This window comes from Panicum virgatum, chromosome 2K (genome assembly GCF_016808335.1).
Source record: "Panicum virgatum strain AP13 chromosome 2K, P.virgatum_v5, whole genome shotgun sequence".
Taxonomy (NCBI): domain Eukaryota; kingdom Viridiplantae; phylum Streptophyta; class Magnoliopsida; order Poales; family Poaceae; genus Panicum; species Panicum virgatum.
The window spans coordinates 20,130,467-20,146,803 of NC_053137.1; the positions used below are offsets into that span (position 1 = coordinate 20,130,467).

Genomic DNA, 16,337 nt, shown 5'->3' on the forward strand with positions numbered 1-16,337 from the left:
AAAGTACATATTAGTAGCACATAATTGAGTATCGATAACCTAGATTGTTCATCATATAAATAATTTATGTACTAAATGATCAACATATCAAAGTGAGAATATCTGAAATAAATAGAGGATAAAATTTTAAAACAACAAATGGCATTGATAAGGATGCTTACAAATTCGTATTGTGCTTGTCCCACTGGTACTCTGTCCTTGGATTACCACTATCTGCAGCTGACTTTCATTAGTAGATGCTTAGTTGCTTACATTGCTGCTAATTTTTCAAAATGCATAAGTAATCACAAATTGCAATGATACATTTCACGAAACGTGAATAAATTCTTCAATCCCTTGCTCAGTTGCTCACCTTGGTTCGGTGGCTTCCTTGCTCAGTTACTCACCTTGGTTTGCTCTTGCTCTTTCGCGCCTGGCTCGCGCGAGTGCGCTCGCCCCTGCCGCCCGGCGCAGCGGTACGGCGCCCGACGGCCTGCGCGGCGTGGGCGCGGCCGGTGGCTAGCGCTGTGGAGCAAGGCCCCCTGTGCAGCTGTGCACGCGACGCATCGGCGCAGCGGCGGCGGCACGGCGCCCCTGCCCCCAGTGGCCGGCTCGGCGTGCGCGCTGCAAGTCCGCCGGTGGCCGGCGCGGCGGCCGGTGCGCACGTGGCCACATGGGCCCCGGGCCCCGGGGGCGACTAGCGCGGGCGGCCGGGCGCTGGCCGCTGGGGGCGAGACGGCCGGGAGGCCAAGGCGGCGGGGGAGACGGACGGCCGGGCTAGGGCGGCAGACGGCGTGGGGCGAAATCAGCATGATGGAAGTGGAATCGGGTGCTTGCCTGGCTGGGAGCCTAGGAGGGGGAAGCCGATCTGAGGAATTTTGGGACGTATGAGCGGATGGGCCTAAATGGACCGACGGTGGGGGTGGGAGCCTGGTGGGCTGTTGAGATTGTTTGGGCCAAAAGAGAAATTGGGGGCTCTAGAGGCTGTGTGTGTAGTGTTATTTTTAATTTTTTAAATCATATGCATCAGATACACTATATATGAAAACTTTTTGTTTAAAAATAATGGGTATTCAACTGGGTATTCAGTTGAATACCCTTGAATTCAATGGGGCCCGCCCCCTGGGCTGCTTCGCTGCTGTGACATAGTCCAGCTTGTTTACCTCGTCTTGTTTGACTTGAGGTTGGTCAAGACTGGAGTAAGGGCAACTCCTGTCCGCAACTGATTCAATGGTATTATGTGAGAGAATAAGTCCGGATAAGTCGAAAGCAGACAAAACTAAACAGAGGGATTCCAACTCTTATTTTATTTGGCAGTGACGAACAATACAACAAACACATACCCATCACAAGTGCTCAAAATCTCAAATCGCAACACAATATCGATTGACTTTTCTCCAAATGAGATCATTTTTTTAAAGGACAAATGAGATCATATCATTTCGCGAAAAATGAACATGTTTTCCTGGAAAAAAAAGAGGATGCCAAAAGTATTTCCAGTGGGGCAACTCTGGATCCTTCTGTCACATGGTAATCACATCAACCTAACACACCCAGTCATGGCTGTTTACAGGAGTACCAAACGGTCCACGGCTATCGCATCGCCATCATAATCCAGTGGATCAGCTCCGCACACTTCACATGCCTACGTTGCTTGGCAGAAAGGCAAAGTGACCTGAGTGTTTCCACGTCGTCCTTACATGAGAAAAAAAAGTCACACCGTGTCGGAAAGGTCTCACACTACTATGATTCAAGTTTGCAAATTATAGTCTTATTCATATCCCAGATGGCCAAATACTTCACAATTTCTCTCCTTGAACTCCAGTGATATATATATCGTTTACCAACTTCCTATCTTTGCTCCTAGCATCATGAATCACTTTGAAAACCTCTATGCTGCCGAAAAGTATGCCATCTAGCTTTGGGGGGAAAAAAACTTGATTGTTTAAATTTTTTAGCAATCTTCGATCATTTCCTCTATTGAACCTACTTCAAAATCTGATAAATTCACAATACTATGAAAATACTTTTAAACCAAATAAGCATATTTGATTTTTCATTTTTAAACTCAATTTTTTTTGAAAAGAATTAGTGACAATCGTCCTTGAAAGTTTGATTGCATTTTATCCAAAATGTCAAGTATGTATTCTCATCCAAATACTATGTTTAAGTTAGCCACTCCTTTTTTTTTTGAGAATTTTTTTTTGATAGCATTTTTTTGAGAAGGTTACCCACTTCATTTGATGCAACATATTAGGGGCACGATGATGTTGCTTTCTCTCTGTATGCGTGGACTATTCTATTTCTACCCAGCTCCAATTATCCACTGAGTTGTTGGTTGTTGAGTCCGTGTGATCCTCCAAGCTGGCAGTGATCATCTGTGTACCATTTCACCACGTGTCCACGTCCATTGTCAACTGCCAAGCTTACCCGCAAAAAACGAACGTAGACACGAGGGCCTCAACCGAGAGAGAGAGCGGCGCTAGAAACCTCCAAGGGGCAACGCCGCCGGTCGCCGAAACCTCCCCTCCCTCAACGCAACCGTCTGCTCAGTCACGAGCAAAGCAAAACGCCCGCAAACCCAACTCGCCACCACAAAACCACACCAAATTTCCGCCAGCCCAGCCAAAATACTCTCCAACGACGACCAACGCGAGGAAAGGAGGAAGAAGAAGAGAACAAAAAGGGGAGGAGAAAAAGGAAAAACACCTGAGCTAGGGTTTGGCCGATCGGCTCCCGCCATGGCGTCGACCTCCCCGCGCCGCTCCTCCGGCGGGGACCCGTCCTCGCCGCTCCTCCCCTCGCCGGCCTCCCCGTCGTCCTCCGGCGGCCCGCTCGGGCGGCTCGCGGGCCTCCGCGGCGCGGCGCGGTTCATCCGCCGCACGGGGAGCCGTCGCCTGATGCGGGAGCCCTCCGTGGCGGTGCGGGAGACCGCCGCCGAGCACCTCGAGGAGCGCCAGACCGACTGGGCCTACTCCAAGCCCGTCGTCGTGCTCGACGTTCTCTGGAACCTCGCCTTCGTCGCCGTCGCCGCGGCCGTCCTCGCCGCCTCGCCGGCCGAGCGGCCCGCCGTGCCGCTCCGCGTCTGGCTCGCGGGCTACGTGCTCCAGTGCCTCCTCCACGTCCTCTGCGTCACCGTCGAGTACAGGCGCCGGTGCAGGGAGGCGGGCCAGGACGGCGCGGCTGATGGGGATTTCAAGCTCAGGTGAGCCGCTGCTCTGCTTAGATCGACCCCCCCGACTTGTGCTGATGATGGTTTGGTCAGCGGTGTTGACCATTTCTGTGCTCATGCTGTTGATTGTAGATTAGACTAGGTAGAATCACGCGCTCTGCTGCGTTAAGAAAAAAAGCACAAAGATAAAAAAGAAGAAGAGGGAAAAAATACAAAAGAGGGGAAAAAAGAAAAGGAAAAAATAGAGGGAAAAAAAAGAGAAAAGCCAAAAAAAAAAACAGGCCGGCGTGTGGGCGGAGGTCGGCGGCAGGGCGGACCAGCGGCGACGACCATGAGGGAGCGGGAGGGGAAAGGGGGTGGCGGCGGCGGCGCGGAGGAGCCCAAGCGAGGGCGGCGGGCGGCGCCAGATCCGCCGCCTAGATGGCCGGATCCGGCGAGGCGGAGGTTGGCGGAGGGGCGGGGCAGCGGCGGCGGCCGTGAGAGAGCAGGAGGGTTAAGGGGATGGCGGCGACGGGGGGCGGGAGGTGGGGAGGTTAGGAGGCGGGGTGCGGAGGACGGGTGGCGGACGGAGGCCGGCAACGGCGAGCCACGGGGAGCGGGAGGGGGCAGCGGTGGATGGCGGGGGTGGGGTGGGAAGGGCGACCGGAGTCCGGCGGCGGCGGTCCGCGAGGAGAAGGAGGCGGCTGTCCGCATGGAGGGGAAGGAGAGGGAAGGGCGGCTGCGGGAGGACGAGGAGGTTTTTTTTGTAAAGTGTATGTACTGCGGGTTCTAATATCAAGAAGCGCAGGGTCTTTTTTGCAAAAATAGCTGGATACAGGACACGCGACCCCACCTGCAGCGAGAGCGCCGCGGGAAACGACTGAGCCGGCAGGCCATGCCTCGCGTCGGGCGTCTCCCCTCCGACGCGTGTCGCTCGGGGAAGGTCCGAGCGCCCTCAGCGCTCCCCTCCCACGGCGGATAGTATTTAGAGTATTTGCAGTAACTTGCAAGTTAGCGAAACTCAAGCTGTTTATTGTTGATCAGGCAAGCCCTTCTCGTTTGAATTGTGAACTAGATAAGAGTTATGAGCCCCTTTATGGGGACTCGTCATTTTCCCCCTTTCTTTGGTTTTCAATGACAGTCTATACCTATTGGAGAACCTGTGATGTTCTGTGCCACAAATTTGTGCATAGGGGCATGATTGAAGGCTGGTCGTCAGTGTAACTCTGTTATTTTGGTTGAGGTTACCTATGTAATGAAATAGTTGGGTTGTTATTGATGATAGTACACTCTGACTTTGCAAATTGCGGTCAAACTAGGAAATCGGCTTCAGGTCTGGGAGATTTCTCTACGAATCTTATAGGATTTGGTTCCGTTTTTATTAGTTCCCAATGCGGAAACCCATGTTTAAATGACCAGTGTCTACAACTTTATAACAGCATTAGCTGCCAACTTCATAATTGCCAAAATGCTTCTATTATATGCATTCTCTGTAATGGCCACAAATGTGCTTTAGATATATTTACTTCTGATTCTTCAAGGTTCCCTTGCATGCTAATATGCTACTTGATTGAATCCATTCAGAATCAAGTGATGTTGATAGAAACTATCATCCAATATACAGATCAATTCAAGAGTTTCAGCCTGTGAGCTGGGTTCTTTCATTGTTTGAGACTTTTTAATATGAACCAATATTTAACAGAGAAATGGCCCCAATAAAAATTCCCCATTGATTTTCTGGAATTGTCTGTTATTGGCCTTTTGGTGGTTTTGTATTGCCCTCTTCACATGTTTCCCCTCAATTTACTTATATCACATATATAACAGTAGTTCAATATTTCAATGCTTAAGTCTCTTGCTCTTGACATCCTAATTGTTTTATTCATCACCTTGTTCAGTATTGTGAAGCACTTGGAGTCTGCGAACACAATGTTTTCCTTCATATGGTGGATCGTTGGGTTCTATTGGGTATCTGCAGGTGGTCAAGCTTTATCACATGACGCTCCTCAGCTTTACTGGTATGCCTGTTTTTAACCTTAATATGCGAATAAGAAAAATTACGAGTGATCTTCATCAAATTTGTTCTCCAAGGCGGCTGATCCTCTTTCTGTTCTTTTTACAGGCTATCTATTGTTTTTCTGGCATTTGATGTTTTCTTTGTGGTCTTTTGCGTTGCATTGGCTTGTGTGATTGGAATTGCTGTTTGTTGCTGTCTTCCATGCATTATTGCAATCTTATATGCTGTAACTGATCAGGTATGCCAGTTCCTGTGACCACCATGGTCTTCTAAATACGGCTCTCCAACTTTTTTGGTCAAATAAAATGGCTAATATCCTATAGATGATAGAAACATTGCTGTTGTTGTACTTATCTTAACATTGATATCCCCATGTCACAAAGAAAGCAGCATGCCCTGTACTGGTATCTGTAATTTTAAGTGAAGCATTGCCCATGATTGTTTATATGTTATATATGCTCATATGCAATAACCATGATTCTTGAACATTTTCACTATAGCATTATCCCTTTGACACTACCATGACTAATACTCACTATTATTGAATGGTTCATGCTTAAGATGGTTTTTGGCAGAAAGGAAATAACTCTCTTTATCTCTTATCTCTGCTTCTTGAGTCTTTACACAAATCCAAATGAAACGAAATACGCTGTTGCTATTGTTCGTACTGAGACAAATTTTCAACTTTTTAGCAGGAGGGAGCATCTGAAGAAGACATAAACAACCTTTCTAAATTTAAATTCAGGACAATGGGTGATCAAGACAAGCTAGTTGCTGGCATTGCAGCACCTGTGGGTGGAGTGATGACTGAGTGTGGCACCAACCCTCCTGTCGAACACATTCTTTCAGCTGAGGATGCAGTAAGTTTTTCATCATTATTTTGAGAAGTTTTGGTTACACCAGTATTATCATTCCCCTTTCCTAGGTATCTATGATTGGCTTCAATGGGTTAGAAATTTCCAATTATAGTGTTTAAATGATTGTGGATTTTAGGATATTTCAGCGAACTGCTCACGCCATGTCAAAGTTCCTTTTGTCCTCGAGGTCTAAATCTATTTATCCATATTATGGTTAATTGTTTCCTACACTGGAGTTTGCTTTTCAGCAAATTTGAAATTGGAGTTGAATATTGCCTAAATATGGAAAGGTTTTGGCTTCCACATCGGGGTTGTCATATTTTGGAAGTTCTTCCCCTTCCTCTTTGTCATATTTTGGAAGTTCTTCCCCTTCCTCTTGTCATAGTACTTGCATAGTTCACATGGTTAAGCATTAGTATGTTTAGGTTTACTGTAGAATGTCAATTTGTTCATTCTCTGTTGCTTTTCTCAATTCTCATATCTTCCCAAGTTTTGTGATGTACCTGTGTGCCTATATGGTACATGAGACCTTATTATAGCAAAAGGCAGTCGTGCTACTTCCTCAGCTCCCATGGTTCTGACTCTATGATCCTAGTTGTCTATGTACCTATAAGCTTCGTGTTGAAATATTTGATGTGGACAATTACATAGGAGCTTGGAAGGGTTTGAAATGCAGAATTGCACTATCCATCTCTTATGGTTCTGACTCTATGATCCTAGTTGTCTATGTAGACAAGCTCCATGTTAAAATATTTGATGTGCATAATTTCATAGGGAGTGGAAGGATTTGAAATGCAGCATTGCACTATTCATTTTTCTTTGGGTTTATTGTACTACTGAAACTTGGGAGCCTTATGGATGCACAACCTTCCTAATTTTTAGAAATGACTACAGTTGTTTCTATATCTTTGGGCATTTAACAATTAAAATAATTTGAGAATTTTTCCATCTAAAGAGAAGTTTCATATTGCAATTTGAATCCAAGTTGCAAGTTGTAAAGCAAGGTTTGTACATTTAAATAATCTAACTTACTTTGAATTTGTACAAAATTTTTATTATATAGTATTGGATTTAAGTTGTGTAGTTAACCTGTTTAAGAAGGATATGGGTTATTGCTCAACAATTTTTTTTTCTATAAATGTTTTACCTTGATATAAACTTTCATGATACTGAGATTCTGGAATTTCTGATGGCGGTGAACTAGTTTAGGATGGAATATAATGTAATGCTACATCATTTTAGTAGTATGTACAAGGGAAGAAAAGTGACAGTGGATCCAAAACCACACAGCGTTGTTTTGGCATGTATGTTTGCAACTTGCTATCTTCTATGTTAGGGAATCTCAATTGAATTCTGTAGCTATGGTACTCTATATGATGGAATATGGATCTGGAAATGAAAAATAACAATTTCTGGTGATAGCTTATCTTGGTGGCTCATGAGCTCAACTAGTTGCTATATGTTTTTTCAAAAAAAAAATATATATAATAAAATTGGACGCAGCAGGCAAACCCAATGTTTTGTTATAAGCAATCAAGTGTGGTGTCATACGTGTGGACATGTGATGACCTCGATTAGGGATGGACTCAGTAGCATTCTCAGTGCCTGCAAATCAGTTTTCCCATCTGCCCAGGTGTGAGCTAAGCTGTCGGTTGAGCAGCACACCTGGTTAGTAGGTATTACTCTCTCTCTTGCAGTATGCCATTCACTTTATAGGTTGGTGCCAGTTCTAATGGAGTTCATGTTCAGTTGTGAATATTTTGCACTAGTTCAAACGTTTCTTGTCCTCGGTGAAAGTGTCACTATGTTTGGGTCCAGATTTTTTGACTTGCTAATGTAGAGTAATATACAGTATTGTAGCATTGGGCATTTGTGTTCAACTGGAGTATTTTTTTTTGAAGTTGAGATGTTCACTTTTACTAGTCAGAAAATGCTATTCAAATCAGACGATCTGATTGTCCCATTTTAAATGCAGGAATGCTGTATCTGCTTGTGCCCATATGAAGATGGTGCCGAACTGCGTGAGCTCCCTTGCAACCACCATTTTCACTGCAGCTGCATAGATAAGTGGCTTCACATAAATGCGACGTGCCCACTGTGCAAGTTCAACATTGTCAAGAGCAACCTTGATAGAGAAGAGGTATAGGTATCACAAGACAAAAATCTTGCCAAAGCTTCTCGACATCTCTCAGCTGTCGTGCTCGCCATTGCTACTTCATTTGCAAACAGAGTTGAGATTATTGGTCGTGTAGTTTCACAGCTATAGGTGATGCACTGATGGTTGCGATGTTGGTTGTGAATATTTAGCTGTTTGTTGCAGCAATCGTACATCCTCTTTCTGCTCGATCTGACTGCATTGCAGATTTATATGTGCGTGGACGCGCCGCCAGTCATTTGTAAAATGATTAATGAATCGGAGGTTAGTACACAGTTACTTGGTGTAAATGCATTGAGGAAAGTATGGTGTTTGAGCACAAATGCAGCCGACGCGAGAATGGTTTTATGCAAATATGGTGTCTGTTCACTTCCGAAACATTGCAAAACCATTTTTGCGGGCACAACCAATCACAACAATGGCGGTACAATATCAGTTTTTTTTAATTATGTGAGAAGGTATATTGTGGTCGGTAACAGTTGGTTAACGGAACATAACAAAATTGACCAGTCAAGTTGTGTTCATTTGTGGCGAGGTTATTGCGACGTATCTGGACCCCCCCCCCCCCCCCCCCTCTCTTCAAGTACGTTGTAGTTTGGCGGTTTCAGTTCAACCAAACTTTGGCCCTATTTGGATAGCTAACGATTATCTAGCTAAAATTAGATATTAGGGATAAAAAATAGTTAATTATCCCTCAGCTAACTTTTAATGTACTATTTCATTAAATTATAATTGTGTGTAAAGTCCTTTTTACCTCTGATCCACTCCTCTCTCCTTCCAAAAAATATTGAGGTAGCATGGTCCATTCATGTTAAAAATTAGCAATTAGCTGATGGATCCGAACATCCGAACACATTCAACTAATGATTAGCTTGCTAATCTTTAGTTAGCTAGTAGAAACTATTATCAATTAGCTAGCTAATTATTAGTCACCTTGAACAGGGCTTGCAAGCTGTCAATTTTTTTTTTGGTATACTTTACAATCTTGACTACGCAAACTCAAAATTCTGAGCCCACGCCTGATGGTCTCTATAGTCTTACTTCATGAAGTCAGCTTGGTCAATTTTGTAGTGTATCGTGTATGTAAACATCAAAATCCGAAAGAATACGCAAAGCAATGAATACTGAACAGGGCACAGGATAATAACTAATCAAACAATGCACCAATATACTTCGACATGAGTATCTGACTAGTGGTCATGCAAATTCACTTACACCTGAGAAAACGACCATGTGCTGTCAAAACTTCTAAACTAATGTGACTAATCTATAATATTCCGTCTTTTCGAGGCCGGGTCCGCTTACATCTGACAGCTTAACTAGGATATAGACTACCCTCACTTGTGCGCACCCGGAAAGAATTTTCCGGTCGGTCACTCATCCGCAAATTGCTTTAGGCCAAACACGTTTAACCTCAAAGTCTTTAGAGATCGGATTCCGAAAAAGAAGTTGCAACTTATTGGCATGAGTATTCTAGCCAAGTCAGAAACATCCTCTCTTGGCCACGTTCGTCGAGGCCGGGCCCACTTACATGTGGCAGCTTAACTACAAGTCTTTTCTCACCCGGAAGAATTTCTTTAGAGTTCTTTGCAGATTGGCTTTTGAAAAAGAAATTATAACTTATTGGTATCAATATTTTATTAATCCTATTAAGTTTTGGATTGGGATGTCACATAATCCGAATGTCCGATCCCGTTCGCCATCGTGACGACTGACGAACATCGATGATGGCAAGCAGGCATCGTCAGCATTCGTTCCACTCCGTGAAGCCGTTGGCTCATCGTGCCCGCATGCATGGCAGGATCCCACACCACACAGCACCACCACCACGGCATGGGCATGCAACGCGCACATGAAAAGCGTCGAAAGCAACGGGATCGGAGGCTGCTCATCCGAAACCTCCACTCCCACCTACCCAAGTCCCCCTCACGCTCTATAAGGCCATGGCGGCGGCGAGGTGGTCTCTTGTAGTAGTAGTCGGCGCCGCCGTCGCCCTGTCTTGTTCATCGCGGTGCGCCGCTGCGTCGACGGCCGCGTCCAGCAGCAGGCCACTGGCGTACGCGGCGGGCTCCGACGACTCGTCGTCGCCGCCGAAGGCGTCGCTGGACTGCGGCACGGTGACGTCGCTGCTGGCGGGCTGCGCGGCCTTCGTCCGGCGCGGCGAGGCGGCGCCCTCTCAGTCCGTGCCGGCGCCCGGCGCGGCGTGCTGCGAGGGCGTGGCGGAGCTCTACGCCGTGGCGGCGGACTCCGCGGACAACTGGCGGTCGGTGTGCGGCTGCATGGCGGGGCTCGTCCGGCGGTACATCTCCAACGCGTCCGCCATCGCGCTGCTGCCGGTGCTCTGCGGCGTCCTGCCGCCCGCCGGGCGCGCCGTCGGCGACACCCTGCACGTACTGCACAAGGTATGGGCGCACGGAAAATCAAAGACCGGTGACTCCGGCGCTCGTTAATTAACAGTAATATACCAATGGTTGTTCTTGCAGCCCTCCTTGAGGTCGCAGCCATGGCCGGCCGTGAAAGGGTAATCGTCAAGAGAAATTAAATGTCCTGGTGATGATGTCGACGGAGTTGCTTGTTATGTACACGCTAGAAAATAAAGTTTGAAGCACAGATTCTTTTTTGAAATTATTGGACAATAGCTAGCTAGATTTTTCCAGTAAATTGTTTGGTGTTGGTCTTTTACTGTATGCTGATTCGTTGCGGTTTAGTTTGCCCCAATTCAGCCATCGAAATTCCATTTGAGCATCAGCTTGTTTTTTAAAGAAAAATTGAATCTGTATCACTAAAAGATTTTAGACTCATTTAACGCGGATTGCAAACAGGCGAGGGGCAGCAGGGTGCAGTGGCGAATCCAGCAACCAAATCAAGAGGGGGCTCATCTCCATTCTCTTCTTCTTCCTCCCCCTTCTTCTTCATTCTTTGATCCAAAAAATAGAGAGGGGGGGGGCTTAGGGGGTATCCATTGATCGGGTATCCATTGATCTTGGCAAGATATGGGGGCTTGATCCCCCTAGCCCCCCTTGTAGATCCGCCCTTGGCAGGGTGGGCTCCCGATCATCCACAGGCCATGTCAAGCTCAGCTTAGGGCTTGTTCGGTTGCACACGGTTTCATTCTGAGTTAGAAATGATAGAAATAATAAGAGATATAACAAGAGACCCGGATTTATTTCGAGTTGGAAACTACTTGTAACAAAATAAACTCATAATAGGTGTAACAAGAGACCCGGATTCATTCCCCATCTCTAGACTCATGAATTGATTCTGGGTCTCTTATTGTATCTATTATGAGTTTATTTTGTTACAAGTAGTTTTCGATCCGGAATAAATCTGGGTCTCTTGTTATATCTCTTATTGTTTTTATCATTCCCGGGCCCGGAATGAAACTGTGTGCAATCGAACAAGCCTTTAGTGGGCTGAAATGGTCTGGTGGGCTTTAACGAGGAAGTGATTTCTCCACAAGTCTGCATTTCTACACATCCCAAGTTTGTGAATTTTTTAGAACATCTCCAAGAGTTCTCTATCTCTTTTCCCTATTCTTATTTTTGTAGAAAAAGAGAAAAAAATACTCTTCAATAGTTCTCCATCTATTAACAATTGACGAATTGGTCTCCCTTATGTAAATATGCGCATGCCTCCGTGGCTTCCGATCTGACTCCCCGCGACTTTTGTCACACCTCTTCTCCCACGCGCTCCATCTGCTGATAGGATACTTAGATTCAGATGCAGAGCAGATAGGATCCCAATTACCCTGAACTAGAATTATGGTCACTGATCGCTGCCCACCATGGTGATAGAGGATCTAGGCGGGGCCAGTGGCGGAGTCAGACCAGAGAATTAGGGGGGCAGCCTTGGTAATTGAGGTGCTAAAAATTACTGTTCATCTAATGGAGTTTTGGTTTGCATGGTGGGGGGGGGGGGCATGGCCAACTTTTACCTCCACCTAGGGGGCAATTGGGAATCATATGCATCCTAGGCGGCATGCGTGACGATGGCGTCGGTGGTGCCGATGGAGTTTGGTAGGGTGGCGAAGAAGCTGCTATATATATATTTTAAAAGATCTCGGAGTTCTTTAGGTACAATTGGCTTTATAGATAATTTTTATTTGCTGTTAAAATTGAAATGTTGACCATCTTTCTTATCCTATCATTTTCTAATTTCTGTTATTCAAGTTGTGTTTATAGTTGGTTTGCGGGCCCTGGATGCTTGCAGGTGTTTTGATTCCTTGATGATTCTAGTCTGCTGGTTTCTGTGGAAAGAAAGGAATAATAGAACCTTCAATCGTCGAGTACAAACAATTCAAGATGTATTAGTTAGGATTGCCAACGAGACTGTTGTTTGGTACCACCGTACCAGGCAGATTTTAGGCGCCTCGAAGTGATTGCAGGTGTTTTTAGGTCAACTTTCAGGTCTCACAGATGTCACCATGTGAACATCTAGCGTGATGTGTTTTGGGGTTGGTTCCACTTCTCTGTAACTAACACTTCTACAACTGCTTCTTTCCCTTTTAATGAAAAATGTGCTCAGTCACGGTCACGAAAAAAAAATTTAAGCAGTTTAGCATTGAGCCTTAAATTTCCAAATAAAACTGAATAGCTTATCTCGTCAATGTATGTCGAACCGAACCGATCGGTTCTTAGAAAAGTTCGGTTCTTCAAAAACTGGGACCGATCGGTTCTTTCCAGAATAAGGAACCGAGCAATTTTGGTTTCACAGTTAGAACAGAGAACAGAAGAAAGAAAAACAAACTAGATCTTAGAGGCCGACCGGTGCCGTCCCGCGCTAGTGTGCCTGCCTATGCCTAGGAGCCGAAGCCGCACGCCTGCCTGGGAGCCACTGTTGCGCGCTGCCGCGTGGAGCCGCGACCGCGCGCTGCCGCCTGAGGGTGCCGTCGCCGCGCACTACCTGGGGGAGCTGTCGCCGTGCGCCGGTCGCGCATGTCGAAAGGAGCTGCTGCCGCGCGCCGTTGGCGGACTGGCGAAGGAGGGGCCGGGCGGTGGCGGCCCGGCGGCCTGGCTGCGGCGATGGCCGGAGGCCAGAGGCCGGCGGAGTGGGAGGCCGAGAGCCGGGCCAGGCGAGGCGGGCGGCGCCGCGGCGGGGAGACTCAAGAGACGAGAGGCGTGGGGGGCGGCGGGGAGGTGGGATTTGGGGTTGGGCGTCTGGCAGTGGAGGTGGTGGAGGGGTTGTGTGTTGTTTTTTAAGCTAGGGTTAGGTCATTGGGCCTGGATTTGATGGGCTTCATGGGCTGGTTTCCTGGTTGGCTCGGTTCTTCGGTTAACCCAGCCCAGGAACCGAATTAACTAAGTAATTTCGGTTCCTGACAAACAGGAACCGAACTTGGAACCGAAATTCTCGGTTCCGGTTCTTTCGGTTCCGATTCTCGATTCTTTCGATTCGGTTCTCGGTTAAATTTGCCCACCCCAAAATGTATGGCTGAACTCATATTTGAAATTTCTTTAAAACTCAGTTTGGCAGGTCTCATCCACATGACCATCAAATAGTTGTGACCCCACAAAGTATGAACCTCCTTGTTATTAGGCGGTAGTGAGCAATTCACACTTGATGCTGATGTTTACAGATTCTATTTGGTGAACTAATTACACAGGTCTATCGATAATCTGAAGCAACCATTATTTACAACACAACCGCACTAGGATGGGTTAAAAGACGAGTGATCTCTCCTTAATGTAATTCTGCTCCCCTTGGTATGTTGGGGAGTACTTATTGACGACGTTATGCCTTTTCGATTACGGCGCTGCTAGCGCCCGGACGTCCGACGTCCGGGTCTAGCATCGGATGGTAGTCTATCAGTAAAAATTCCCGCCGTAACATGCGCAAATATTGCTTGCAACATATAATTTTTTTTGCAACATGAAGAAATGACATTCACAACATTTAAGGAAAAGGTTTGTAACATAAAAAATCATCATTTGCAACATAAAAAATATATTTAAAAAGGTTCTTAGCCATCCGTTGATGAGGAGAAAAAAACCCATTGCAACATCTATTTCATATTGCATTGGACATTCAAATCTTTCATTAAAGGCGCACATTCAGATTAAACTCTTGCAACATCCGGATAAACACTTGCAACATAAAGAGAAAATACTTGCAACAAATGCAACAACGCAACGTTTAGATCTGCTTTTACAATATCCACATGAAGCTTATGCAACATTCCAAAATTTTTTACCACAACATCATAAATACCTATTGCAATATGACCACTGTTGACAGCCAATTCTGGCAGTTCAGAGGCCGACCGGTCTGACCGATCGGGCCGACCGGTCTGTCCAGTTGTAATCCGAGTAGGCTTCGTTTTATTTTGGAAATTCTTGTATAAAACGACTTGGAGAGGGGTACGACTTCCCCAGCCTATAAATATAAAGGCTAAGGCCGATTGAGGGTAATCCCAATCGATTCACACATTTATCCTTTACTTTTTCCTCCAAACCCTAACTTTTCTAATCTCATCTACTGTTCTTCGGTCGTCTCCACGGCGTTCGATGGCATTCTGAGTGGCCTGCCGACCTCAGAGCAACCCTAGATCCACGAGCTCCGACGGGGTCCCTCCCGAGCTCGAGGTTTTAGGTTTTCGCAGATATCCCTGGAGTACCGGTCTGACCGGTCGCTACAACCGGTTTGACCAGTCTGTGCGCAGGGAGCCCGTTGGTGAAGATCGTGTCGACGATCCGCGCGTTCTAGTGTTTTCGAGTGTGTTGGCGTAAATTAGTGTCAACACACTTTTTGGCGACTCCGCTGGGGACAGATTAATCTAGTTTTTAAACCGATCTAATCTAGTTCTCAAAGAAGATGGGCGTCATCACCGACCTCGACGAAGGCAACATCTCCACATCTATCGAGGAACTCAGCGAGGAGGAGCGCCAAGAGTACTTGGTGGTCAGGGAGCACTTCAAAGCACAATTCTTGAAGGGATTCAAGGAAAATCAGCAAGACCAGGTCACGTGGGTTCAAGACTTCGTGATGCCCTCCTTCACGCTCAAGAATAAGCAAGTCGAGGTAATAAGCGATGTAAGCACCTCATCTTTCGACTTGTTTAGCCAATTATCATCTCTTATGGATAAGAAGATTGCTGATATATATAAGCCCATGAATGATTTAAAGGATCAATTAGACTTCATGAAAAAAAGGCAAATATGTAGATGATAATTGTGCTTTCTAAACTGTTAATTCATCGGCAACGCCAGCATCTGTTCAAGAACCACTATATGGCATGCCGACGAACTATTTTGCAGGGCAAATATCACCATTGCAGCTGGTACAGCCGAATGCGGCTGGACCGGTCAGACCGGTGCGATGGTGGTCAGCCCAGTAACATCTACACCGAATACGTCTACTCCTTGCTCGGCAACCCTTAGCCGAATCAATGAGATGACAAATTGCGTGCAGCCTTCTCCTTCACAAGAATCTGGTCCTCCACATGAACCGATTCTTGTTAATGTACATGGAAATTCTATGGGGCATGCACCAATAAGTTCGGTTCTGACGATGGTACAAGATAATTCTATAGAACAGCATCTTACTTCTGTAGCACAAGCATCCACGAGTGGTAGATGCAAAGTCGATCCTGCTAGGTTAAAAGAGGATCCGGCTAGTGCGATGAAAACTAAATTCGGTGTGGATATAGATAATTCTACATTATATCAAAAGTCATATCCTCCTGAATTTGATTTAGTTTCTTTTCCTGCTGGTGGTGTGTTCCTGATTTTGTGAAATTTAGTGGTGATGATAATAAAGCACCTTGGGAGCACATTGACCAATATATCTTACAACTGGAAAAAGCTGGTTTTCATGAGGCTTTGCGCATTCGCTTATTTTCATTATCTTTGACTGGAACCGTTTTTTTTTGTTTTCTTCATTGGCCCCCGAATTCTATTCAATCTTGGAATCAGTTGGAACGTAAGTTTCATGATCGTTTTTATAATGGGCACAATGAAGCTAAACTGTTGGATTTGGCATCGGTTAGGCAAAGCCAAGATGAGCCTGCTTCGGATTACTTCCGAAGGTTTAAAGATATAAAAAACCGATGTTTAAATTTAACAGTTTACGAAAAGGAATTGACTGATTTGGCTTTTGATGGTTTGCGTTCTTATTTGAAAAAAGAACTCGAAGGCTTTGAGTACTACACTGTTAATTATTTGCACATGAAAGTCTTGGGTT

At 45.8% G+C, this 16,337-nt stretch overlaps 2 protein-coding genes across 3 annotated transcripts; both read left to right on the plus strand.

Moving 5' to 3' along the window:
- Nucleotides 1-2,479: 2,479 nt before the first annotated feature.
- Nucleotides 2,480-8,482, plus strand: LOC120670737 (E3 ubiquitin-protein ligase At1g12760-like). 2 transcript variants are annotated; one of them, XM_039950892.1, is made up of 5 exons: nt 2,480-3,184; nt 5,029-5,148; nt 5,253-5,385; nt 5,843-6,007; nt 7,980-8,482. In XM_039950892.1, exons 1-5 carry the CDS (start codon nt 2,721-2,723, stop codon nt 8,148-8,150), a joined length of 1,053 nt encoding a protein of 350 aa, XP_039806826.1. In that variant the 5' UTR covers nt 2,480-2,720; the 3' UTR covers nt 8,151-8,482. The 2 variants fall into 2 exon arrangements, with proteins under 2 accessions (XP_039806826.1, XP_039806820.1); XM_039950886.1 differs by having other exon boundaries at nt 2,485-3,184; nt 5,840-6,007.
- Nucleotides 8,483-10,102: 1,620 nt separating this feature from the next.
- LOC120695977 (putative non-specific lipid-transfer protein 14) lies at nt 10,103-10,841 on the plus strand. Its single transcript, XM_039979163.1, has 2 exons — nt 10,103-10,561; nt 10,643-10,841. Exons 1-2 carry the CDS (start codon nt 10,103-10,105, stop codon nt 10,682-10,684), a joined length of 501 nt encoding a protein of 166 aa, XP_039835097.1. The 3' UTR covers nt 10,685-10,841.
- The last annotated feature ends 5,496 nt before the right edge of the window (nt 10,842-16,337 follow it).